The sequence below is a fragment of the Pogona vitticeps genome, chromosome 7 (genome assembly GCF_051106095.1).
Source record: "Pogona vitticeps strain Pit_001003342236 chromosome 7, PviZW2.1, whole genome shotgun sequence".
Lineage (NCBI taxonomy): Eukaryota > Metazoa > Chordata > Lepidosauria > Squamata > Agamidae > Pogona > Pogona vitticeps.
The window spans coordinates 31,041,987-31,068,482 of record NC_135789.1 but is presented as its reverse complement, the minus strand read 5'-3'; the positions used below and the strand labels follow the sequence as shown (position 1 = coordinate 31,068,482).

The following is a 26,496-nucleotide window of genomic DNA, read 5'->3' as shown; positions in this document are numbered from 1 at the left end:
TTTATAAGGGAAACTGCAATGTGCTTCTCTGTGTTCCCAAAGGGTAGACTCAGAACTGTGAGACTTCTTCTCCCTGTCAAAGGCATAGGAACTCCCCCCCCCCCCCCCAGTCTTGAATTTCTTCTCCTTTGCCTTCCAGGTATGCAATGAGAATTCCCTCTTCAAAAGTCTTTCCCGTTACTTAGTGCGTCGCAAGGATCCTGAACTCTGGGCCAGCGTCCTCCTGGAGAGCAACCCTTACCGAAGGCCCCTGATCGACCAGGTACCGCTCGTGAATTTTTCCGTTGGGGTTGTCGCTGTGTGTGTGGTTTGTGAAATCTTGGAAGCCCGTTCAGTGGCTGGCGACGGCCGCCTTTCGCCTGACTCCCTCTTGTGTCGGCAGGTGGTGCAGACGGCGCTTTCGGAGACTCAGGACCCCGAGGAAGTGTCAGTGACCGTCAAGGCTTTCATGACCGCCGACCTTCCTAACGAACTCATTGAACTGCTGGAGAAGATTGTTCTCGATAATTCTGTCTTCAGCGAACACAGGTCGGTCCCTGGCATTCTCTCTTCCCCACTGAAAAATCGAACAGATTTGAAAGAGAGAGAACCTTGAAAGATTGGAGACCATGTGTGGAGATGTCTCAAAAGCTGGCCAACAGTCTGTCTAGTCGCATCTCCACTGGCCTTGGGGGGGGTGTGGACCTCCAGGGCCCTGAATATATCCTATCCCTTCACCTTGACTCTGGAAGCCACCAACTTAAAACTGCACAACCAGCAAATAGTATTGTTCAAACAAATGTGTTAAATTTGATCTACTAAGATACCACCATTTTTTGTTGTTTTTTGCTGCAACAGGATAACACAAGTCCCCCTATGGAGTACAACTGCCCAGTTTATCTTCTGGGGTTGTTTGGCCTTTGTGGGCCAACCAAGGCTGTACTTTCCATTCCAGAGTCCAGGTTGCCTTGAATTGGATTCCCTTCCCCCCTAAAAATGCACAGAATGTATAGTCTTTCAAGTGTGGATACAGAGGGGCCTGGCGATCGGAAGGGAAACCCTAACTATACCCTTCAGGTCTGTGTTGTAATTGCAGAGCAGAGCAGGGCACTTCTGAGGTCCAGTCAGTCACTGGATTTATTCGCTGGCTAAAGTTTTATGCCGTACGATCCTTTTACCCCTTGTCGGTAGCTATGTCAGGTTGGAGGCAGAACTGAGTTCCTAGCTTGACTCCCTTCCTTTTTCTTTTCAGGAACCTGCAGAACCTCCTCATCCTGACGGCCATCAAGGCTGACCGCACCCGCGTCATGGAATACATCAACCGCTTGGACAACTATGACGCTCCGGATATTGCCAACATCGCCATCAGCAACGAGCTCTTTGAGGAGGCCTTTGCCATCTTCCGGAAGTTTGATGTGAACACATCGGCCGTGCAGGTAACGCTGGAGTTCTGTGCGTCTGGATTTTGGGACGGGCGTTTCCCACGTAGAAAAGGACACGATTCTGGCTCTTGGCCTCTTCTGAAATGGGCTTTCGGTGGGTTGCCTTCTCACCTCAAGTCACCTTTCAAGTGGTGACCCCCCCCCCGGGTTTCTTCCCTAGGTTTTGATTGAACACATCGGCAACTTGGACCGGGCCTATGAGTTCGCCGAGCGCTGCAACGAGCCGGCCGTGTGGAGCCAGCTTGCCAAAGCCCAGCTCCAGAAGGGGATGGTGAAGGAGGCCATCGATTCCTACATCAAAGCCGACGACCCATCATCATACATGGAAGTCGTCCAGGCTGCCAACGCCAGCGGTACGGCTCTGGGGATTCTTACTCTGTCCTCCTCTTTCAGCTTTTTCCGGAATCTTTTGTGGAAGGTCTAATTCTTTCCAGGGTTCAAAGGCTTGAGAATCGACTCTCAGGTTTACGCATTTCTTCTGCTATGGCAGTTCATCCCACCATGCTCCTGGTCTGTTTGTATAATAATCATCTTAGAACTGCAGAGCTGGAAGAGACTTGGAGCATCCATTCCAGCCCCTGTCAGGGAGGCAGAGTAGAGGCATCCAACACTCGCCCTCAGTGAGCGATCCGGCAGCTCAGTTTTGTGCTGAACAAAATGGTAACGAGATGATTTTAGGAAAAACAGGTATTTGCAAAGGGAATAGTAAATGAACCCATGCAACCGTTGACAGAAGGCTCTTGCTGCAAGGAAGTCCAGTGATATTTATAAGCTGCAGGGTTACAACCATCAAAAGCTACCTTATCCTGGGCCAGACAATGGATCTGTCCTGCCCAGTACTGATCTAGTAGCGGCCGCTTCTCTTCCCTGAGACACCAGGGTTCGAACCCAGACTCCTCTGCCTGCAAAGAGCTGCCGTTGTGGATTATTTACATCTGCCGAGTCCTTCACCATGGAGCCACTGAAAGGAAGGGAGTTCTCTTCCTGTGCCAAGTTGGGGGGGGCGTTCTCTCAGCCTATTGCACAGAAAGAAAAGTTCCTTTTTCCATGCCGTTCCCTGTAGCAGAAAGGCGACGTCAGTTCTCCTTGGCAGATGGAGCAGCGCTGTAATCCTGACACACACACACTCCTTCCTTTTTTTTTGGTGAAAGTTGGTTTGGATCCTTCCACCCCAACTCGTAGACTGCCCCAGTTTCTCCCTTTCATTGCTTGCTTGCTTCCAGTTGGCACCTAATGTTCGGTGGTGAAAGTAACCCTCCGTTGAATCCCAGCGGCCAGAGAAAGACAGCGTGCCTTATGCTAACTTACTCCCGGTGGCTGCTCTCTCTTGCCCCGTCTCTGAGCGATCCCCGCTAGGCGAAGAGTCTGTTTTTCTTCATCAGGGTCCCCCTTTGAAATGTGTGGTGCTGGGGAGATCAGAATCTGGCCCTCTTCTTGTTCCTCATGGCCAGGGACCCCGAGTACATGTGAAGTACATTTATCCACTCCCTGGAGTGTAAGAACAGACACATTCAGTGTAACAGAGGGATGACAAAGAACTGGATTGTTCGGCTGACCCGTTTTTTTCTCCCTTTCCCGGTTTTGGGAAGCCTGTGTTCCGTTCAGCAAGAATGAGCGACTGTTTGGCTCGGACAAGACTCCTCACACAGCCAGAATCTAAGTGGAAATAGAAATTCATCGGGAGGCTGGTGGCTTGTCCTTTTTGCCTGCGCCAGCCTTGCAAATGCTGGGATGATTCAAGCCAACCCCTTATTTAATTTTTAATTTTCTTTTTTTTTTTAAAAATATCTCACTTGTTCTTGGATCAGCCTGTCCCTTTCGAGGCTGGCTTTCAAACCATGGCTGAAAAGGCAGAGGACCCCCTTCGCCCCCAGGATGGATTCGTGGACTGACCTGCTGTTCTTTCCCCTCGTGTGACCTTGAGCTATCTTTGTGTTCCTGTTTGTGTCTCCTTCCCCCCCTCCCAAAAAAACCCCCAAACCCTTAGGAAACTGGGAAGAGCTGGTCAAATACTTGCAGATGGCACGCAGGAAAGCCCGGGAATCCTACGTGGAGACGGAACTCATTTTTGCTCTCGCGAAAACCAACCGTTTGGCCGAGCTGGAAGAATTCATCAATGGGCCGAACAATGCCCATATTCAGCAAGTGAGTCCTCCTCTCTGGATTTTCTTGGGCATACATATGGAGGGGGTTTTTCCTTTGTTTCTGGAAAAGCTCCTGTTTTTCCTTTCTCTGGAGGGCTTGGGTGGGGTCCTGACTTGAAATTCCCTGAATTTTACTCCCAGTTTCTGTATGTCTCTGTGTGTACGTTACTGCGTTAGACACAAAGGTTACTTGAAGTGAGAAAGAGAGATACATATATTTTTAATACACTGGTGTATGGTGTATAGGGATTGGAGTAGATTAGGACTGATCCTGGATTAGGAATCCTCAATTCAGATCCCACTTCGTAAAGCATGAAGTGTGCTCTGCGAATTTGGGCCGGGTGCTCCCTGCTTCTCCTCGTTCGTTGGCTTTCCCAGGAGAATGGGTTCAAGGAGAAAGGGTGGAATTAAAAATGGAAGAAATGAGTTCTTTGAAATTAGAGGTGGTGGTGATGATGATTTTACAAATGAGTGAACTGCGATTTTGTTCCAAGAGAAGGTTTGTTTGCCCACAATGGAAAGTCTCTGTTTGCTTTTCCGAAACCACAGACCTCCTGGTTGGTTTAACTACAACTCCCATGATCTCCAGGCCAAAAGGGTCCTGCTGTCTAGAGATGATGGGAGATGTAGTCCAACTCAGGAGGGGAGGCGCCAGGTTAGAGGCCACGGGTCCATATCACCTACGGCTTTGTGCGATTGTATGTTTATTAAAACTTTTTTCAGGCCACCTTAATAAGCGCTACCCAGTGTGGCGTAGCGGATAGAGTGACAGACTTTAACTCAGGAGGCCTGGGTTCAAATTCCGGTTCCACCAAGGAAACTCCCTGGGGGAGTGGAAGTAGTGAAGCCACTCTTTCACTATCTCGCTTCCCTCGAAAGCCCTCTTAGGGTCACAAAGTTTGTTCCATCTTGACAGTGCGTACGGACAGCACTTACAAGCATGGAACAGTATGCGTGTATTTGTGGCCGTGATGATTGAACAAGAAATCATTTTTAAGAAACAAAACGAAGGTTGGCCTTCACAGGTTGGGGACCGTTGCTACGACGAAAAGATGTACGATGCCGCCAAGCTTCTCTACAACAACGTGTCCAACTTTGGTCGCCTGGCATCCACTTTGGTGCACCTTGGCGAGTACCAAGCAGCTGTGGACGGAGCCCGGAAAGCCAACAGCACCCGGACTTGGAAGGAGGTGAGGTTTTTTCTGCTCTGGGCACGGCCAGGACAGGTTCAGGAAAGGAGGGTTCCTATCCAATCGTCCAGGGATGAGGATGGGGGGGGAGTGGAAGAGGGGGGGGGCAGCAGCAGGAAACCTAGGGGGGTGCATTTAAGATCTTACAAAGTGTGTGCCAAACTGCCTGGATGCCGTTTGGAGTCCTGAGAGTAACAAGAACAGTGGGTTGCTCACATCCTGATTTTTTTTTGGGGGGGGGGGGGTTGATGTGAAATCTAGGTTGAGGAGCATCCCTGTTTCTCTCATTTCTCTGAGCAAAAAAAATAAAATTAAAAAAAAATCCACCAATTTTCCCCCCCCAGGTGTGTTTTGCCTGCGTCGACGGAAAAGAGTTCCGGCTGGCCCAGATGTGCGGCCTTCACATTGTCGTCCACGCCGACGAGCTGGAGGAGCTCATCAACTATTATCAGGTAACTGTCCTGACTCCTCTCTAAAAGGACTCTGAAACGGGGAGGCCTCCTTTCCTTCAGGGATGATGGTGACCAGAGAGGCTGCTGCTACTGAGGCCCGGCTGTTCTCTTTCCCCCCCCTTTCCCAGGACCGGGGCTACTTTGAGGAGTTGATCACCATGTTGGAAGCCGCTCTAGGGCTGGAGCGAGCCCACATGGGGATGTTCACCGAGCTGGCCATCCTCTACTCCAAGTTCAAGCCGCAGAAGATGAGGGAGCACCTGGAACTGTTCTGGTCGCGGGTCAACATTCCTAAGGTAGCAGCTGTTCCTTTCTGGCCTCCTGTAGGTTAACAAAAAGGGGGGCGGGGAGAGGGGAGAAGAGGTGCTAGTCTCCTTAGGAGGAGGATGGAGACTGTTGTAAGAAACATTCTTTTGTTGATCAGGGGCCAGGAACTGTCATGAGATGTTCTTGGCTGTTCTAGAGATAAAGAATGACTGTTTCAGGGTTTGGGGTGAAATCACAAACTTCGCTCCTAGATTAGAGCTGAAAGGGTGCCCTTCGGATGATTTAAGTCCAGCCCCCGTCGAAGAATCATAGAATCCCCCCCCCCACCCGCTGTGGGACAGGGGGGTTGCAGGAGCTGGGTCCCTTTTTTGAAGAAGAAAGGTGGGCTAGAAGTATTTTAAGTAAAAAATTTTTTAAAAAATGGTCCACTGGAGAAAGCTTTTTGAAGCTCAGTAAGGTGTGTGGATGGCTCAAGTCAGACGCACCTAGAAAACTGGAATCTCTGACCAAAGCTCTGCTCTTCCAGTTTCTCTTTTTCACTCCCCGTAGGTGTTGAGGGCCGCAGAACAGGCCCACCTTTGGGGGGAGTTGGTCTTCCTGTACGACAAATACGAGGAATATGATAATGCCATCATCACGATGATGAACCACCCGACGGATGCCTGGAAGGAAGGGCAGTTCAAAGATATCATCACCAAGGTACCGCTGACATTGGGGAGGAACTCCGGCCGCTTTCCTTTTGCACATTTCCGCTTGCAAATGGCCATTTCTCTGTGGCCTGCGGGTCTCGGGACTACCTCTCTTTTTTATGCCTGGAAGACCGCTGAAGGGGCCTTGTTAAGAGTGCCTTAGCAGCAGATTGAGCTTCCAAAGCCTGAATCTGAGTGCTAATCCCAGCTAGAACATACCAGCTGAGCCAGAGAGAGATATACAGTAGGACCCCCCTATCCGTGGGATCAGTATCTGCTGATTCTTTTATCCACGGGTTGAAAATAATAATAATAATAATAATAATAATAATAATAATAATAATAATAATAATAATAATAATAATAATAATAATAATAATAATAATAATAATAAACAACTCTGTGCCTTCATAGGGCTTCTATACACCTCTGACAAGGCATTTACTTTTGGTCACAGGAGATATTGTACCTTGCTTTTTATATATTCCGTTCTTCCTATGTTGGTTTTTGTGGGGATCTTTTATTTATTTACTTATTTTTGGCAGAGGCAAAAGGAGTGTAAAAATAGGTGTGAGGGAATCTGGCTTACTTGCGTAGCCCACCCAACATCCAAGGACGTTAGGATGGGGAGACGGAGGCTGTGTGCAGCTTCCTGCTGATGATGAGTTTTGCGAGCCACCGTAGGCGAGGAACTCGGTTTGTCTGCTAAGGACTGTGCTGTCAGAACCAAGCGATGGATTGGGCCCCACCCACCCAGAAGTGTCTTCTCCTTTGCTGTGAGCCTGCACCCGTGTTTCGCACCAGCCATCGGAGTGACTCGCTTGTCTTTTCCCTCCCGCAGGTGGCCAACGTAGAGCTGTACTATCGAGCGATCCAGTTCTACTTGGAATTTAAACCTTTGCTTCTCAATGACCTGTTAATGGTGCTGTCTCCTCGGCTCGACCACACTCGCGCAGTCAATTTCTTCAGCAAGGTAGGCGGGAGTCCCTCACGGCCGGCCGTGTCGGGAAACAGAGCCTTGGTGGTCTGTATGTTTGGATCGAAGGGGCTGCTTCAGACACGACAGAGGGGGTTCATCTTTGTTCTGTGGGGTTCTGGGTCTCTTCATTCCCATCACTCCAGACGGGCTCTCCCTGTGTGAAAAAGGGACCCTTGTCTGTCACAGGATGCCCTCCGTCAGAGTCCGGATCAGGGCCCACATGGTTTCAGTTCCATATTTAAACTTGGCTAACCGCTCGAACATTTGGCACTTGGTTAACATCATGGCTCAGTCTCCCATCTTTCAGTTTGTCTGTTTGGATGGTTAAACCGCTTCCGAGGGTTGATAACCTGTTTTAAAAGTGATTTACCTGTTTAAGGTTCTGACTGTTTAAGAATTTAAGACTGATTGTTGTTGGAGACACTAGTTGGACAGATCAGGTTAAAAAGACTTAGGTGGGCAGGTAGGACTTCCGGTGAAGACATGTAAACTTCAGTGCTACTCCAGGGACATTAAGTTCTCTCTCTCTCTCTGTCTGTGTGTGTGTGTGTGTGAGAGAGAGAGAATCCCAGGCCCAAGGCTGGATGAACAAGATACGGGGTGTTCTGTGTGGGGTCATCTCCACCTCCTGGTTTAGGGTCCTGGTCGCTTTGCCAAGAGAGAAAGCGAGAGAGCTGCCTCTAGACAAGGAGCGGGCCGCTGGTGGTGTTCTGCGCCCTCCAGGGGCCTTTGGAGCCCGAAGGCCCTTTGACCTTCGTCTGAGATACCGCCAGGCAGCCCTCCTGGCAGGTCACGTCGTCAGGCTGCTTTATCTCTGTCCGCAGGTCAAGCAGCTGCCCTTGGTGAAGCCCTACCTGCGCTCCGTTCAGAACCACAACAACAAAGCTGTGAATGAAGCTCTCAACAACCTCTTCATTACGGAAGAAGACTACCAGGTAGAAGGGCCTCGTTTTGGGACAGAGGGGCCTTTTAGGGTGTCCCTCTTGTCTGTCTGCTGCATCACCCCTTGGACATCCAGATTTTTGAAGGATATTGTTGATCCTGATCCATGGCTAGCAGAGCCCCAATGAAAACAGGAATGAATGGGGGACTCCCTGGGGTTGGGCTCAGCCAGGTTGACCCCGCTTTTTACTTTTCCGGTGGTCATTGTAGCAGCCATTTATGGTCTTAAGAGTGTGCTAAAGGGTTCTCCTGAACCCCAGAACCATTCAGTACTGCAAGGTCGAAAGAAAAAGGAAGAATCTGGAGAAAGCTGTTGTCATTTTGGTGGTGGGATTAGTAAAGCGGGGGGGGCTCTCTGGCCCTCTGCATATGTGTTTCCCTCTCTGATTTAAAGCCCTGACCCGCTCTTCTCTTCCCCTCCCCCTTCTCCCAGGCTCTTCGGACATCGATAGACGCCTATGACAACTTCGACAACATCTCCCTCGCCCAGCGCCTGGAAAAACACGAGCTGATTGAGTTCCGGAGAATCGCGGCCTATCTCTTCAAAGGCAATAACCGCTGGAAGCAGAGCGTGGAGCTCTGCAAGAAAGACCGACTCTATAAGGTGATGAACTAGAGGGGGAGGGGCAGAGGGGAGAAGGGCCTGCAGGATCTTGAGGGGGTCTAGAAACACACAGGACCCCACATCCTCGGTTTTTTGCTTCCGGAACTTCCCGATTAGGCCATTCTAGGACTTGGGAAAACATATTTCTTTGAACTACCGCTTCCCAGAATGACGTAATCTATCTGTTCTTGACATCTGTTTGTTCTTAATGAGAGGTGAAAACGATAAAAAAAAAAGACAAAAACCTGGTGGCACCTGGTCACTTTTATATTTTTTAATCTGAGCTTTCGTGGAAAAGTCCACTTCATCAAACATAAGAGGAAGGAGACATAACATGGCAAATATTTATGCATGGCCCCATCTTTGCTGTCCTTCTGCAGTCAGGCCGAGATCTTTCTCCTCAAACGGGCTTTCCCTTAAGCAACTGGCAGTCCGAGAGAATTTTTCTGCTCTGTTGCTTTTAAATGCGTTTTTAGTGCTGATGTTATTTACCATTTTTAATATGATAACTTGTTTAATTCCATTTTAAATATTCGCACACTTCCCGTTTTTAGCTTTTGCCTATTGTCCTTTTAAACGAGGTGAGCCGCCTTGGGTCCTTTGGAAGGGAAAGGCAGGGTGAAAATATTTTAAATAGAATAAGTATAGATGCTCAAATCCAGAGAATCACGGTTGGTTGGTAAGAAACTCAGTGGGTGTTAAATATTGCAACGAATGTGTCTTTGACAGGCAGGTCTTTCAGAGAAGCTCATGCTTTAAAGAATGTGAGTACCTCTGCCATGAGTCAACCGTGGGTAGAGTAGCAGGCTTGTTAATTGTGGGTGGCCTCTTTGCGGTGTCCGATTGCTGCTCGTCGGTCTTCTCCCTCCTTCCTCTCCCAGTCGAGGGGTTTTGTCCTCAAGAGACCGGGCGTTGAGACCCCCCCATCTTGGTTGATGCCCCCCTCTCTCTCTTTTGCCCTCCGTTCCCTTCCAGGACGCCATGCAGTACGCGTCCGAGTCCAAAGATACGGAGCTCGCCGAGGAGCTGCTCCAGTGGTTCCTCCAGGAGGGCAAGCAGGAGTGTTTCGGGGCCTGCCTCTTCACCTGCTACGACCTCCTTCGGCCGGACGTGGTGCTGGAGACGGCCTGGCGGCACAACATCATGGACTTCGCCATGCCCTACTTCATTCAGGTCATGAAGGAGTACTTGACCAAGGTAAGGACTTCGGGGACACACACCCACACACCCTCGTCGTCCGAGGCCTCCTTGTGCTCGTCTTCCGTCCGTCCCCCCCGGGGCAGCTGCCTGCGTCGAGACCAACACCCCTGTCGGCTTTCGTTGACCGTCCGCGTCGGCCCTCCCTGCTCCTTTTGAGCTTGCTTTCGGGTCAGGTTGTGGTCAGAACCTCAGGAAGGGTCCTGCCGCAGATGGCGTGCCGATGAATTGTGTACCTCACGTGTGTTAAGAGCTCTTGAGATTTGAGGGAATGAGTCTGGAATTACACCCCTCTTCCCTGGGTGGTCACTCACAGGGGGTTAAGACCTCACAGTCCCAAGTCCTTCCTCTGAGAAAGCGATGGAAGGTTTTGTCTGGATGACAGATGCCTTGAAATGCGGCTGTTTCCCTCTGTCACCCTTTTCTGGGTTATCGCAGGGAGAATCCCCAGCCGGTCTCAAGTGAGGCAAAGTCTTGGGGGGCAAACCCGCCCGCCAGACTGTTAGGCAGAATTGGGTCCATACCCAAAGCGGGCTACCTTTGTGTCCAGCCGCCTTGCTTTGCCCAACTAGATTGGCTCTTTCTAGTTGCAAAGCCAGAACTTGGAAAAGTAAATTTGTGGGGCAGCCACTCCCATCATCCCCCAGGCTCCATAGTCTCTGGATTCTGGGAGCTGAAGTTCCTTCAAGAGAAAGGTAGCTATATCGTGAAGAGCTTTCTGATCTGCCCGAAGGAAGCCGAGCTGCGCCATTAAGAAGACGGCAACTTGAATGAGGGCTTCTCGGGTGGCCTCTTGCGGCATTGACTTAATTAAAACATCAGCACTTGATCTGGCCCTCGTTAGAGATCGTGCCTTTGGGGGTCTTCCCGGTCCAGGCAGAGGGAATCCCAGCTCCCCCAAAGTATCAGTGGGGGGGGCAACTCAGTGGGTCCTTCGGGGTGTTCGTAGTCCGCAAGCCCTCCCAAGCGTGGGGGCGAACGCTGACTCCTGCAGGCCTTGCTTTCCTCCTTTTGCGGGGGCTCAGCATGGAAGACGGGGCACCTTTTAAAGGGTTAGGGTGCTTGGTTGTGCTTTGGAGGGTGATTCTGAGCCTGCTTGCTGAGATTAGGGTTTAAGTCACCGCCATCGCCCTCCCCTGCTCTCCTGCCAAAGCTGAGTCCTTTCAAAAACGGCTTCTCCAGAAATCTTTCACCCCTTTGAGGACGGGTTCTGAATAGGAATCCACTGTTCTGCTGTCGGGTTGGCGACTTCCACGGCTAGCAAATCCTTGGAATTGAAAGTGTGTGGTGGTTTTATGACACGGTGGTTTATTGCGTGCCATATCTGGCGCAAGTTGAGAGACTCTGGTTCCTTGCCCTCGTGAATATGAAGCTTGCTTCGGCTTTTTTGCAGCTGGTAATGTCCGGTGTGCTGCTTTGGGGCGGGGGGTCCCACTTCCCGTGTTCCTTTACTCTTTGTTTCTGATTTGCTCAATAAAGGAGTTTGGTTGTGTCTGTGTTTTTTCCCCCCCCCCTCTAAGCTCCACCTTTTGAATTCCTTTACAGGTTGATACAATAAAGGAAAAGGTGACAGTTGATTCTTTTCCATCTTTAAGTCTGGAGGCCTAAGTCTAAGGATATCTGCATGAGTTTTTTTTTCCCCCTCTCTCTCTCTTCTCTTTTCTCTCCTTCCTTACCTTTACTACACTGCAGCTACTTGCTTTCTGCCCGCCCGCCCCCTGAGCCAAATCTCACTTAAAGCCTCTGCCAATTGAGACTGTAGTCCTAGCTGTAGGATGAAACTAGTAGGCGTTAATTGGCTGATAGACTCTCCAGGAAGGTCGAAAGAGGTCAGGTGGGATCACGGTTGGAAGAGAGGTTGCATGAATTGAAGAAACTTTTTAAAAAAATAAAATTACCCATTGCATGGTGTTGCGATCACTTTACTGGTTCCTCCCCCTGACATATATATAGCAGGGTGGCAATTTGGGCATTTTACTTCATAGTGATTTTTTTTTTTTTTTTTGGCCTCCCTGGAGAGGACTGTGATCCTTGTGCCTGATCCTCTTACTAATGTGTCTTGCTGACAGTAGACCAGACCAGACCAGACCAGAATCCCACTAGCTGCTTAGAGACTGTTTCAGAGTATTTCGTCAAGGCTCCGGTTCTCATGGTTCTAGCTGGCTGCTTCTCCCCTCCCTTCCAGGCTGAAGCGAATGTCTTGAAGGCTGGACCCTCTGGGTTCTTCCTCCTCACCCTTAAACCAAAAAGGAGGGGATTAAAAACACTCAAGAGCCTTGCACCCGAGCAAATGCAAATGCAAATGCAAAAAAAAAAAAAAAAAAAAAAAAAAACATATTTTTTAAAAGGCCACTACTTCTGTAGCTCAAATTCCATTTTTTTGACTGCTAGGGGTTCTCTGATGCAGAATGGCCCAGGTTCCCCAAAATTGGCAAAAAGAAAGGCAACGGGGCCCTTTGCTGGGCCTTTGGCTCCCTCCCCCCCGCCTGCCCTCCCCCCCCTGAGCCGCTGGAACCAGCAACGAACTGGAATTCCCAATCCATTCCCGTTTTTTTTTTTTTTTTTAAAAAGGAAAAGGGAAAAAAAGTCCTTCAGCAGCTAGTTAGTCCAGACCGGTCGGAAAGTGTGGTGTGAAAAAAGGTAAACGAACTGCAGTGTGTTGCTTTCCCCGGAACTGAGCATGCCTGACCGTCATTGTGATGTCCATCTCACTTTCCCCCCCTGAAGCTGCAAGGCATTGCTGTTTGCAGGGTGGGGGCTGCGTGCTGTGAACCTCTTTTGGGGTGGGGGGGCGGCGGGAGGGAGCCTGTTCGGCTGCCATCTTCCAATCTCACTCCTTGCTTCAGTTCTTTTGCCTTTTTTCCCATGCACACGTAGCACTGATAATATAACATTGACCGCATGTGACTTCTCTTTATATTTTCTTTACTTCCCCCCCCCCCCGCAGCTTAGCGCAGTCTCCGTGGAAAAGCCTTTCTTTAAACACCATAGTAGGCACTTAATAAACCTGTCCGTAGAGCAGCGTGGTGTGGTTTTATATAAAGGGAACAGCTTCTGCTAACTGCCCCTCTGCACTTTAAAGGGGAAAAAAAGTATTGGGTTTCTCAGTGATGTAATATAGACATTGTTTCCTGAGAGACAGCTGAATAAAATCAGAAGACATTGTAGTTTTCTTTCTTTTTTTCTAATTAATGGCCTTGTCTAGAACTTCGGCTGGCCACGTGGAAGCTTCCTCTGTGCTTAGCTTGCGTTCTTCCTTCTGGATCTGTGCTTCAGCATCTCTAAACACACTCCTGGCTATTCTGTTTTTATCCTCATCTCACACTTAACTGAAATGTGCAGGAGTATAGGGCCTGCCCCCCCCCCCAGGACAAGGTGGTCAAGCTTGCAGTGTTGTGGGTTTTGGATCCTTTGCTTGGAATTGAGATCACGGCGTCTGCCGATTTGAGCTTGTGATGCTTTTGAAGGGACCATGTTCCTGACCCAGTTGCTCATCACAACAGTAGCATCACTTGTGAAAGGGGAGGGGACCCCAACCCCCAAGTTATTAACATGCTTGGAACTTGCGGTTCCCCCCCCCAAAAAAAAATTCAGCCATCTGGTATGCTGAACAACTTGGGTCCACTAAAACTACATTCTAAAAAAATAAGCTGTTCCAAATTTCTCTTTCTGGAGTGACAAAGCAGAAGCTTGGCTGGATAGCTCAAGGCTTTAAGCATCTGGCTGCGGAGCCAGAGGTTAGGACTTTGATTCCCCCACTGGGCCTCTTGCGAGTAGAGCCAGCCTGCGTGGCCTTGGGCAAGCTGCGGAGGCCCAAAGCACCTGTAGAGAGGAAGAATGGTAAAAACCACACCTGGATACTCTGCACCTAGGAAACCCTGGCAGTTGCCATAAGTCAGAAGTGAGATGTAAGTGATAGCTGATGAGATTCCAGCTTAGTCCAGCGGGACACGGCTCTTTTAATTGCTGCAGCTCGCATCCAGAGTCGAGCATGCCCCCATGCGCATGTGTCTTCTGCCATGCCTTGGAACAAGCCTTTGTGGTGGAAGAGCAACGTCGCAGAGTTTGGGCCCAGCAGAGTTTAGACTACCACTAGTTCTCCGGTGCTGGTCGAGTCTTCTTTATTAAGGGTCACGGTCATGATTTTAAAAAGACCGAGTTGATTTTCCAGCAAAAGATCAAGATGAGAGGTTGGACTCGTGAACATTCCTGGGGTTTCCAAGGCCTCTGTGAAATTAAAAAAAGGAAGAGATGGCCTTCCGTGGGGTCTCGGGGTCAGAAGGTTCCCTTTCTTTCTGGCTTATAGTTGCTTTTTTGAGAAGACAGCTTCTGAAAACCCAGCTCAGCAGGACTAGATTCTGGGATTCACCATCCAGAACTTTTCCCAAACTGCTCAGGTGGGGGATGGTCCTCGGAGGAACAACAGTTCAGAGTTGAGCAGCCCTTGACCGGTTCCCTTTGCCTGCCTGCTAATCTCCATTCAAGCAAAACAGGGTAGATTCTGCTTCAGTGGAAGTTACCGGACATGGCCTCAGTCAGAGCTGAGTGAGGTCTGCAGTGAAGCCGACCTCTGGCCATGATAAAACCATCCAGAGAAGTATAGATTTGCAGCTGTGTTTGTTTGTGGGAACTCATTCCCTGTTTAGTCTCCCGAGTTCAGACTTCCAAAATGGGGCGAAGTCTAAGCTATGATCCCGCAATTAGATGCCTGAGTGGCAGGGGCCAGTTTTGTATTCGAAGTTTATCAGTAGACCCTCTTGGATGTCTCTGAACCAAGAAAGTTGTAGATGCAGTCCTCCCCCCCCCCCCATCTTAATCAGTTGCCCATCCCTGGCTTTCCCCCACTTCTTTATTTTGTAAGTGGTCTCTTTTCTTTTGACTGTGTTTCATTCCCATCGAAGGCTTTTCCACTTCTCTGCCAGAAAACAAAACAAAACAAAAAAACCCAAACCATAGGACGTAGAAAGGTTGCGGTGCAATTTTTCCTGATGATTGTTTTTTTTTCCTCCCTGTCTTTCTAGGTGGACAAGCTGGACGCCTCTGAATCCCTGAGGAAAGAGGAGGAGCAGGCGACGGAGACACAACCCATCGTTTATGGTAAGAGCATTTATGGCGATTTCATTTTCAACATGGTTCTCTTCCAGTAAAAGTTTTTAAGGTGGGGAAGAAGACCACGATGATCAGCAGATAGGAAGGCAAATGATGGACAGCCGGGTCTCGGGCCTCTGCCTGTCAATGGTGCGAGGAATAATGAGAATTTACAGCCAGTCGTCCAGGAGGGCTACAAGTAACATGCCCCCAGGGGTTGGGAGTTGCCGGCAGTCTTTTCAAGCCTTGGGCTCCTGGCTGCTCCTGTCTCCAGCAAAACCAGTTGCTGATTTGGGACTTTAACATTCCCTACCTTTCTTCCCTGAAGGAAAATCGTAACGGAGATGCGTATCGAATAATCAGTGTGGCAAGTAACATGGCAGATAAAAGCCATAGAAAAACAGCCAGTGGTAGATTAAAAAAAAAAAAAAAAGAGGGAGGAAGATTTGGCAGAATCAAAAGCCAGGCTAGGCTATAGACCAACAGGTGGGGAAAACTTTATGTTGGCCTTGGAAAGATTAAAAACCAACTAGAGCTGAAGAAGGTGGTTTGAATCAGGGACCATTGAGACAAGATGTCTTGGTAACTGGATTAGCTGGACTTGAATGAGGGGCGGGCAGCCGGTGGACCTCTATTTGCTGGCTGTGCCGTCTAAGGCTGGTGGGAATTGTAGTTAAAACTTCCGCGTGCCCCTGCATGTTGCCCATCCTTGGCTTGCCAAAGAAGACGGGCCTTTGGCCGGAAACTCCTTAAACGATGCCATCAGGGAAGAGAGGCTTTCTTTGCCGGACTAGGAGGCTCCAGGTGGCAAGAGACTAGAGTTCCCATCACCCGTCTCCTTGGGCGGTGCTGCCTGGGGATTCTGGGAATTGAGGTCCAAAACCTCTTCCCCAGCCTTCCTCCTTGACTTCCAAGCTTGTTTCCCGAAAGAATCCGAGGTCCTAGACAGGCGTAACGGTAGGAACTATATGGAAAGCAGGTCTGCTGGAAAGCTGCCGCCTCTCACCTTTTTCCCCCTCCCTTTCTCCTTCTTCTCCCAGGTCAGCCCCAGCTCATGTTGACGGCGGGCCCCAGCGTGGCCGTCCCCCCGCAAGCACCTTTCGGCTACGGCTACACCGCACCGCCCTACGGGCAACCTCAGCCCGGTTTCGGGTACACCATGTAAGGAAGCGATTCTGGAAGCTGCCGTGGTTTTTTTTTTCAGTCTCCACCGTCCTGCCCTCAACTACCCAGCAAGCGAAGAAGAGGAAAAAAAAAGAGCCTCCTGTCCTTGCAACCTTTACTTTATGAAGGACTGTGTTTGTTTTTTGTTTTGGTTTGTCTCCTTTCCCTTCCCTGCCGGCTCTTTGGCTCCCACTTCCGCCTAATCCTTTTCTCACATTCCATCTCGCGTAGAACTTTTTTCTCTTCCCCCCTCCCGCCCTCCAGATGGGAATGGTTTTAAATGTTTAAGTCAGCTTCCTCTCTTTTTTTCGGCAGGACTGCTTCTTGACATTAACCCCGGTCTCTTGTGAGTTTTCCGATTTTTTCACTCTGTCCTGTTTAAACTCTCTCTTAAATTCCTCGTATGTGAGCAGCTTACAGATACGTACCGTCTTTATCTAAAACCACGTTTTAAAACAGTCTCCTTGTATCTTTCAAAGGCGGGGGGAGGCAGAGGCGGAAAAGTTCAACCTCACAGAGAAGGATTTCTATTTGGGGTAAAAACACTAACTGGCATATCTTACCCCTCCCAGTTGGATTGCTTTGTTCTTTGAAAAAAAAAAAGACACACCAAACTATCTTTCAAAGTTGCGTACAGAGAACCTTTCCTGAATTTTACAAAGAATCCACCTAGTAGAGCTTCCCCCCCCCCTCGTATTAACCTCTGGAGGTTTCCAGCTAGTTGTAGACAAAAATAAAAATGCAAGTGTTTGCTCACTCCATATGTAATAAACAGATGATCCCTTTTGTTGTGCTACTTGTACCCTGTGCTTTCTTGTGGGGACCAGTTTTACTTTACATTGAAAAACAAGCGGGAACACCATAAATCCAATTTTGCGTGTGTTTGACTTAACCCTGCCCTGAGGTTTTGTGTATGTTGGGTATTGTGGTATTCAAGCTGACTCCCTTCCTCCCCCCCCCCCCCGCCGATTTGTACAGAAAAGAGAGAATAGAGATTCAGAGGAGGAGGGGAAGGGACAGACTATCCCAGTCACTGTTCAATTTTGTTTGTGCAATTGAAAATGACGCTGAATTGGGGGGGGGGGAGAATATAAATAAATTACTGGACTGTGGACATACTCTATAGTGGTTTTTCAGTATGTATCTCTCTTCGAAACCCTTTACGATGTATGCACTTCGCCTCAAAACCACAAGAAAAGGGAGGAGGAAAGGTGGGCTAGTCTTTTTTTGGGTCAGCGGGAGGGACCAGCAACTTAGCAGAAAACCAAAATTGTTACGACAGAGACTATATTGGCAGGGCGCTTGCACTGAAGATGACTTGAGATGTGTGTGATAAAAATGCTTGGAATTATAGACTGCACGGGGGGGGGAGGTGGAGAGCACTTTTTGTCAGCTGGCTACATACAAGCCAGCCTCTTCTACCCAGGTGAAAAAAAAAAAAAACCAGAAACCTCTTTAGGGTTGTAGTTTTGAGTGTTTCCAGTTTTAAATCTGACAAAAAGATCATGTTATAGGTATGTTAAGTTGCCTTAATATATTTAGCTTCAAAAAAATAAAAAATGACTTCAATGTTCAGTGCTGTTCTTTGCATTCCTGTCCTTTTTTTATTTTGCAAATGACACTCTGCCTGCGGAAGCGAGATTCTTGCACCGGAAGGCTTTCTTTCACTTTTCTGGCGCGCGGCCAAGTGGAAAGGGCGACCGGAGCCTTCCCAAATTCTGGCAACCTCCAGTTGGCATAGACCGGCTGTGAATTGGAGGGAGTGCCGTCCAAATTGTATGGAGCGCACTCGGATGAGGAGAAAAAACACCCTGCACGCTTGTTTGCACCAGAACTATACCTAGAAAGGATCAGATCCTCTTCTCCTGCTAGGTAATTTTGGACTAAACCACATACTGGATGTTATTGCAAGATGGGCTTGTTAGTCCCTTGGACTAATTTGGTGAGTTCTGGATTACAGGGAAGGGGTAAAAAGAATGCAACGGGAACCAAGATGGGCGTGTTCTCTATCTCGGATTTATTTGTGGGCCCTGAAGCCATCTACTCATCCAACCACGCTCTCCCCTCCTTTCCCCAGAATTCTGAACTCTTTTTGGTCGCATAGGTTACTGTGCACGCTCTACTCTGAACACCCAGTCCGTATATCAGCTGGAGGGACGTAAACGGTCAAGTCCTGTAATAACAGGCAACTCAACTCCCAGTATGAGTGAGAACCAGGGAGCAGACGGGCGGGCAGAGAACAGGCGCCTGTCAAACTACTTGTTTGACCGGTGTCTTTATTTTAACACCATAATCAATAGTATTTATTTTTAATGGATTATGGGCTGCTCAAAAAGGAACGGAAGGGAACAGATTACAGGGAAAATTGTGTTTTTAAAGAGGAACTGCTTCAAATAGGAGCACACGAAACACATTCTTCAGGTTGGGGCAAGCAAATGTGCCAAATCCTAGCCAGCACAGCCAATAACGAAGGGCTGACAGGTAAGGCTGTCCTAGAATAAGGGACACACGCTGTCCATCTCCGACAGACTTGTCATTGCTTTGTGCCTGTAACCGAGCCTGAAGATCAGCCAGAGATTTTCTCCTTTTTCATAACTGACTTAAGAAGAGTCAGATGACTTGGAAGTATTATAAATTCCGCTGGGCTTGATGAGATAGGAATGAAGGGATTACTGTCCTACGGCAACTCTGCTGTGCTAAATGTTTTCCAGCGTCAACAAGCAACTCCTCTGAGTGTCGGGCCTGACTCTGAGGAAGATGATGGACAGGGCACCCTTTGAGGCCATTTTCACTGTGATGGGTGAACCCAGATTCCTGGTTTTTGGTGCCTCAACTTACAAGACAACTTCCCCCTGGGTGTACCTGTTTTGCTTTCTGTTCCCTCTGCCCTGGCTGTTCAGTTTTCCCACCTGTGCACGTTCATTTAGAAGATCTAGTCTTAGCACATGGATGGAATAAAAGCTCTTCACTGCTCCACGGCAGCTGGCTTTCTTTGCTGCCTGGCCTGTTCCATTTCTGGTGGCCTGTGGCTGACCCACAACTGAAAGCAGGCTGCTGGAGCTGCCTGACCATAAAAAATGTTTTTTTTTACATATATCCAGTGCACAGGCTGCCCTGTGATCTTAATTTCCCGGCAATCTACCGGGATTGGGAGCAAAACACAGCCAGAAAATCCACCAAGAGCTGTGTGGCAAAAGTGCCACAAGAGGGCAGCACTGGCTTGGTTTTTTTTTTTCACAAGGGAGACAAGCTGCCAGGGGTGGAAAACAGGCTACTTTTCTTACATGGGGATTGCATCAGTTCCCTTTCTTGCCAGAGCGTTTCAAACAAAGGCAGCTGTTATTTAGACTAGAGAATAGCAGCTCCTGTTTTGGAAAATGCCTTGTTGTTTTCCCCACGTGCACCAGGACAAGCTAGTTTCTCTTGTGAACTTGACACCACACTCTTCTCTCGCAAGAGGGAGCAAACGGCATTGTGAAAGCCTCTCCCTGCATGAGGGAGCATCCTGCCTCGCCAATCCTATACACATATCCTTCTGAAAGCCTTGACAAGATCTCCCACCACCTTTTTATTGAGGGGGGGCAAAGAGAGGAGTAAAATAAACTTGGCTTTTCAAAAGAGAGGAAAGACTGGCTATAACATTCACGAGAGTAGGTGTGGAATTCCCCTCAAGTATGTGAAATAACTGAGCCACTGTGATCAGATCGTGTTTTTTTTCCAAAAGCTACATTGAATTAAATAAAGTATCTCCCAATATATGATGTATAACAATGACCTGATGCGTTGTGAACTGTCCAGAGTGTATTCGTGAAGGCTTTCACGGCTGGGATCTAATGGTTCTTGTGGGTTTTTCAGGCTCTTTGGCCGTGTTCTGAAGGTTGTTCTTTCTAACGTTTCGCCAGTCTCTGTGGCCGGCATCTTCAGAGGAAAGTACCAGTGCTGTCCGCTGAAGATGCCGGCCACAGAGACTGGCAAAGGGTTAGGAAGAACAACCTTCAGAACATGGCAAAAGAGCCTGAAAAACCCACAACTGTCCAGAGAGTGTTTGCACTAATGGGACAGTACAGGTGAAATAATAAAAATTTACAGCTGATCTGCAGCTGTGAGAAACCCATCAAGGGATTCCCCAACAAACCATATTCTGTTTATAACCATGCCATCACTTATGTACATCTTTTTTTCCTTAAAACAATGCAACTCTTAGAAACCTCCTTAAAATAAAAACACAAAACTTTTATTTAAATGCTGTACATACCCTATATTGGAAGCACAATTGGGGGGATCATGATTGTATTTAATAATCATTATTTTGGCTTAGCCTTCTTTCCTTACATGCCCTCTAAGCTACGCTATGCTATCATGCCAGCTGCAACAGGCTGTTCTGAGAGCCTGTTGGTTTTTCTTTTGGTTTTAACGTCACACACTCGACCTCCATCTTGCCCTCCGGGAGGACGATCAGTAGAGTTTCAAATGACCAGAAACTTTATCCACCAACTCAGCCAGTCCTGGTCCAATCCCGAGGACAGTCCGAGAACCCGGCGCGATCTGAGTCCGGCCAGCATCCTGGATTAAGCTCACTGTCAGTCCCAGTTCTTTAGCTTCGCTGAGGAGCTGAAGGAGAGTTTCCTCATCGGGTGCCTTGAGGACCACCTTCGGTTGCCCACAATACTCCCACTGCTTCAAGAGTTCGGGGTTTCGGCGCTGAGTTTGCTTGTAGGCTGAAACTGCCGCATGGGAACACTGGGCGGCCACTTTGCCCTTCCCCATCTTCAAGTCGTTCCGGACGACAATCACCATCTTAAATTCTCCCGATTCGCCCATTACGCTGCTTTCGTTGCCCAGCTCGTTGGGAACTGCAGCTGTTCGGCTTTTGGGCGGCCGGAAGAATCGGGCTCGGAGGTGCCAACCCAAGCACACCCCGCAGGTGATGCCAGTAATTACGCTCAGAAGGCCCGGTTTAGACAGGTAATCCATACTCAACCTGGAGACCAAAGGGGGCAGAAACATATGGACCTATTAGAAGCATCCCTGCAAAACTGAGAAATAAAAAAATATATCTTTGGCCCGGATCCATTCCTCTCTTGCATTGGACAGTGCTTTGATCATTCAACCAATTTCACAAGGCACAACCCACAAACGCTGAAAATCACCTCACATGAGTACCCTTTCCGATGCAGTCTGTCCTATATAACATGCTTAAGGTCGCAGAACGTGCCGCTCTCATTAACACACCAGCCTTTAAGGAAGCCTCTTCCTTGTTTTTATGCTCCCCGAGACTATCACAAGGTACGGTTTCCTTTGCCGTGAAAGCTTTCGAGAACACAAATCAGTGAAATTTTGCTAAGCCGCTGAAACAAGACTTTCCACGCAGGGCCTTTATTGGAAAGGGCTGCCAAATAAGCTAAAATATACAAATAAAATATATATATATATATATATTTTTTTTTTTAATTGTACCCCGCCGATCTGGTCAATAAGACCACTCTAGGCGGCTCCCAGACAGGTAAAAACGCAATAACATATAACAAAAAATAAAAATATAAGAAATAGATATTAAACAATAAACAATAAACAAATGAATAAAAGGCTCAGCTCCATTCACGTTCCTCCCCCTGACCTCCTCCCGACTCCTTATTTACATAAATTGTCCTAAATTTACATACCCCGCGCTTTCTACCGGTAACATGAGAGGAAGCCCAGGATGAGGAACTGATTGCAAGCTTCCCACGACTCTTTTCTCCCCCGTTTTCCGGGCTCTTCCGCCGGCCACAAGTACACGTGCCTACCGGCTGACGTCACTACCGGCTCCCAGCCAATCGCCAGGGCCTACGTGCCCCTTCTTCTTTTTCCCCCCAGCTCGCGCTTTGTCGACGTCACAAGAGCGACCGGCCCAATCCCAGCCGCGGAGCTCTCCTCCTTCCGACCAATCCCAGCGCGCCGCTGAAAAAAGGCCTCTCCTCCAGGGAGGGGGGCGTAGCTTCAGGGGCGGGGGAGGCCTTTCTTGGCTGAGAGAACGACGCGAGGCGGCGGGATGGAAACCATCGAGACCGGAAGTGAGGAGCGACGCGCCCCGGCAGAGAGCCGGAAGACGAGGCCTGGCCTTCCGATGTGTGGGCGGTGCCCGGTGCGAGAAGCCCCTCCCCCTCGACTGCCGGGTTGGCCTGAAGCCAAGAGGAGGCAAGAGGTGGAAGAGAGAGAGAGAGAGAGAGAAAGCCCGGCGCGGGCGGGGAAGGAGCCGGAGACGCCGCTCGAGCCCGCGTGAGGTAAAAGGACCGGGGTTTGGTCTCGGCTACGGGTCCCCCGAAGGAACAAGGGCCCCAGAACGCGGCCGCGTCTCCCAGCCCCGGCGCGGCAAGAAGCGGCCCCCCCCGCCCCCCGAATCGTTTCCCCTCAGGCGGGAAGGTCGGGTCTCTTGTGAGGTAAAAGGGAGGGGAGGGGAGGAGAGAGGAGGGGGGGACCCGGCGGTGGCCCTCCGGAGAGGGGCCTCCCTTGCCCTTCGGAGCGGGAGGGAAAGGCTCGGCCCGAGGCAGGAATTCCCCCTCACGGAAGGGTCTTTTGGGGGGGTGGCGAGGGCGGTCAGGGTCGGGCCCCGCTTTCCTTTTGGCCCCGGGCTCCCTTTGCCTCGCCTCCCTCACGACGCCCCTGGGAGGTAGACCGGTGTGGGCGGTGGGGGAGGAGGATTCGAACCCGGGTCTGGAGGAGGCTCCCTCATTCCTTCCGCCCTCCGGAGGCCTGCCCGAAAGGAAAGCAAGCCCTGCCTGGTGCCTCGGGGCTCTCTCGGGGCCTCCCTTGGTAGGACCCCCTCCACACACACACACACTATATTTTGTGTGTGTGTGTATATATATACACGTGTCTGTGTGTATATATACACAGTGTTTATGTACATAAAGATGTATGTATACTCTATACACAGAAATACACCCCTATATATCGTGTATGCATATGTACAGACATATAAGATGTTACTGGTATGTACATTAGTTGTTTGTTGTGCAGTATATTTATATACAGTTTATAAATGTGTGTCTATCTCTGTGCACATACATTGATAAAGAATTGGTTTGTGTTATCAGACTCTGTGGATGTGGCAGTAGAGTAGTGGAAGCTGTTTTGTTGAGGGCAGGTTGTTTGTGCGCTTTGCTGAAAACACACACACACACACACACAAAAGAGGGTTCCTTTCTTTGGAACAAGCAAGAGAAACAACAAGGAGCTCTTACTTGTTGGGAGTGTCGCAGGAGTCCGGTGATTCTTGGAATAAGAGATGAAATGTCTACAGATACGTGTGCGTCTCTGTGTAGGGAGGGGGTGTTTCTCTTTATTTCAACGTATCCTGGGTTCAAAGCGATTCATGCCTCCAAGACAGGTTGCTATAAATTAAAAAAGCAGACAGACCCTAGCATTGGACTTACACGCTGCTTTGAATCCCATTTTGGGGGAAAAAACAGAAGCTCAAGAAAGATGAATTAAAAAGACAAGATGCCTGCGGGGGAGTTGGGTGGAGGGAAGAAAAAAAGAAGGGTAAGTTTTTCATGGTAAGATATAAGCAGGTTTTTAAATGTAACTAGCTGGCAACGGTTTTGCATTATTCTCAGCTGGTAGCTGCGTTCTGTTTCCCTGTAAAACAGAGTCAGGGGTACTTGCGGTGTGAGTGAAACCTAGACTAATCTCTCTCCTTTCCAGTGGCCCTGAAGAAAGCAGTAGGGAAGGCACAGCGTGGTGTCTATTGTTCTACCTTTAAAATAACTGAAGCTGAAGGCATTTTTGTCATACATGGTTGTCATAACAATTATGCTGGGAGGATTACAGGATAGTCCACTGCCAAAATTCCTTCCATTGATCTTGTGTGAGCTTAGACTATGGCAGAGGCATCTTTTAAAATTTGTGAATTTCCAAAAGCCTCACATAGTTGTGATGATACTGATCTTAGGTAATACACCACAGATGTTTAAGTGTCAGCCAAACTATATTTTTCCATGTTCACTGTAAAGGATATCTCTTTTCCTTCTGGATCCCCTTACCTTCACTATTTTTGCTTGTTATGCACCATCAAATTGTTTCTGACTTAGGGTATCTAAATTAATGGCTGTTCAGTTATTCCCTCATTGTTTAACAATGGAGCTTTGAGACAGGGGGAACTTGATCGTGCCAATCTGTGGTGCTGAGAATCTTCCTCTATGCAGAAATGGAGGTTCTCATCTTTTCAGCCACTGCAGTCTGTTCACTGCAAAAAAAGTCACTTTCAGGTAGAACATCTGTCTCCCTCAAGGATTTTCACACCTGAGCAGTGTCTGTTCTGTGCTGTTTGCTCCCTCTAGTGTATGAATTCAGCATGGTTCACAGCTAGCCTCTCAAACGTGGTTTCTAAGGGAAGTGCTAACCTAGATACTGTGCTGTTTTAAGTATCTGCAAGCTTTAAGAATAATAATAAATGGAAACCCACAAATAGACGTTTGTTGGGAGGTGGTTCAGTTATTGGAGAGCAGTAATTTATGTGCAGAGGGGTGCCCAGTGTGATATAGTGGCGTGGGACTCAGGAGGCTTGGGGTCAGTTCCATCCTCTGCCATGGCAACTCACTGATAAAACCACTCCTTAAAATCTCATCTTGACAGCCCCATGAGGGTTGTTATAAAGTTTGTCTCCATAAGAATTGTATGCAACATTCTCCAAATACCTTCAGATACTTGGTACTGATTTTGTTTAGTGGTTAAGTCGTGTCTGACTCTTCTTGACCCCACGGACCAGAGCATGCCAGGCCCTCCTGTCTTTCACTGCCTCCCAGAGTTTGGTCAAATTCATGTTGGTCACTTCGATGACCCTGTCCAACCATCTCATCCTCTGTCCTCCCCTTCTCCTCTTACCCTCACACTTCCCCAACATCAGGGTCTTTCCAAGGGAATCTTCTCTTCTCATGAGATGGCCAAAGGATTGGAGCCTCAGCTTCAGGATCTGTCCTTCCAGTAAGCACTCAGGGTTGATTTCCTTCAGAACTTATAGGTTTGTTCTCCTTGGAGTCCAGGGGACTCTCAAGATTCTCCTCCAGTGCCACAATTCAAAAGCATGAATTCTTCGGCAGTCAGCCTTCTTTATGGTCCAGCTCTCACTTCCATACATCACTACTGGAAAAAACATAGCTTTGATTATGCAGACCTTTGTCGGCAAGCCCAAGAAAGTAAAATCTGTCTCTGCCTCCGTATCTTCCCCTTCTATTTGTCAGGAGGTGACGGGACCAGTGGCCATGATCTTAGTTTTCTTGATGTTGACTTGGTACTGATAGGTAGACCCCTTTCCTTGATTTTTAACATATTCTTTGTCAGCAGTCCCATTTTACAAGTCCAAAGTCCACTGCAGCTTATGGAGAGGGATGATTAAAAGAAGAAATAGCTCTGAGGAGTACAAAGTCTGTCTCAAGCGTGGAAAAGGCCAAAAGGGCACCTTCCGTTGTGTTTTAACGTGGAACAAGGTTCTTGTGGAATCTTGTGCTTTATCGTCTTTCTGACCTCCTTGACCCGTCCTAATGATCAACTTTGTGTTTGTTTTCGCTACAAGTTCTTCAGAGGGTGCATGCGGTATTCCAAATACTGGTGATGGCAGTGAGCAAACAGCCTGGTCAGGTCTTTCCCCTGGACATGAAGACACTGAGAGGTTTTGGCACTGAGCCTGATCAGTATGAATGGGTGGATGGATGGATGGCATCTTCAGCATACGTGCACATTTGCTGGGACCGCTAGCAGAATGGCGACCTGACAAGATTCTAATAGAAAGATATTTTTCAGATAGGTAGTAAGAATCTTGAAGTTCTAATAAGTGGTAAAATTGGTAGTTCTGAAGAGCCAGGAGATAAGAGGAGCGTTATCTCTGGTGTCTAAATTATAATAATGAAGACTGCAGACAGATCTGCTGGAAGGTGGAGTCATTTGGAAAGTGAGGAACAGCCGTTCCTCCTGAATAGATCTGGCCTGCTTCACAGGACTGTTGTGAAAATGGCTGAGATAGCATATGTAATACAGGAGGACCATAATAACCACAGTGGATCAGTACTAGACCCCCCCCCCCGCACAGATGCTGAAAAATGCAGTAGCGAATGGTATACATTACATGGTCTCTGGCTCCCTCTAGTGGCCAGTTCTGATAAATTCACCCTGGAAATATTTATAAATATGTATTTATGAGGGTTTTTTTAAATTTAGTATTTCCATGCAGTGGATACATGAATCAGTGGATACTGATCCTGCTGTACTACCCATCTGGCTACCAAGCCCACTCTGGGTGGTTCACAACATGATAAAACAGACAACATTTTAAAGACACTAAAGCAAAAAGCAAAGTGTGCTGCTCTTATATACTGCCCCATA

At 48.5% G+C, this 26,496-nt stretch overlaps 3 protein-coding genes across 7 annotated transcripts in view; 2 read left to right on the top strand and 1 right to left on the bottom strand.

Annotated features, from left to right (window-relative positions):
* Window positions 1-17,712, top strand: part of CLTC (clathrin heavy chain) — a 53,444-nt gene extending 35,732 nt beyond the window's left edge. The window contains exons 18-33 of one of the 2 annotated variants that reach the window (XM_078379304.1): window positions 140-262; window positions 383-528; window positions 1,232-1,415; window positions 1,582-1,774; window positions 3,409-3,566; window positions 4,591-4,755; window positions 5,100-5,207; window positions 5,336-5,503; window positions 6,024-6,173; window positions 7,005-7,136; window positions 7,967-8,077; window positions 8,518-8,688; window positions 9,664-9,885; window positions 11,431-11,451; window positions 14,907-14,982; window positions 16,014-17,712. In XM_078379304.1, coding sequence (XP_078235430.1) covers window positions 140-262; window positions 383-528; window positions 1,232-1,415; window positions 1,582-1,774; window positions 3,409-3,566; window positions 4,591-4,755; window positions 5,100-5,207; window positions 5,336-5,503; window positions 6,024-6,173; window positions 7,005-7,136; window positions 7,967-8,077; window positions 8,518-8,688; window positions 9,664-9,885; window positions 11,431-11,451; window positions 14,907-14,982; window positions 16,014-16,138 — 2,253 coding nt within the window. In that variant the 3' untranslated portion in view covers window positions 16,139-17,712. The remainder of the gene's footprint in view (window positions 1-139; window positions 263-382; window positions 529-1,231; window positions 1,416-1,581; window positions 1,775-3,408; window positions 3,567-4,590; window positions 4,756-5,099; window positions 5,208-5,335; window positions 5,504-6,023; window positions 6,174-7,004; window positions 7,137-7,966; window positions 8,078-8,517; window positions 8,689-9,663; window positions 9,886-11,430; window positions 11,452-14,906; window positions 14,983-16,013) is intronic. The other variant, XM_020786941.3, reaches the window with a different exon arrangement.
* Window positions 17,713-20,349: 2,637 nt separating this feature from the next.
* PTRH2 (peptidyl-tRNA hydrolase 2) lies at window positions 20,350-21,957 on the bottom strand. 2 transcript variants are annotated; one of them, XM_020786937.3, is made up of 2 exons: window positions 21,801-21,957; window positions 20,350-21,118 (listed from the first exon to the last, which is right to left on the bottom strand). In XM_020786937.3, exons 1-2 carry the CDS (start codon window positions 21,821-21,823, stop codon window positions 20,593-20,595), a joined length of 549 nt encoding a protein of 182 aa, XP_020642596.3. In that variant the 5' UTR covers window positions 21,824-21,957; the 3' UTR covers window positions 20,350-20,592. The 2 variants fall into 2 exon arrangements, with proteins under 2 accessions (XP_020642596.3, XP_020642598.3); XM_020786939.3 differs by having other exon boundaries at window positions 21,815-21,914.
* A 303-nt stretch (window positions 21,958-22,260) lies between these two features.
* VMP1 (vacuole membrane protein 1) overlaps window positions 22,261-26,496 on the top strand; it is an 81,831-nt gene continuing 77,595 nt past the window's right edge. For 2 of the 3 annotated variants that reach the window (XM_072978564.2, XM_072978561.2), the window contains exon 1: window positions 22,261-22,400. The gene's annotated coding sequence lies outside the window, so the exon portion shown is untranslated. The other variant, XM_072978562.2, reaches the window with a different exon arrangement.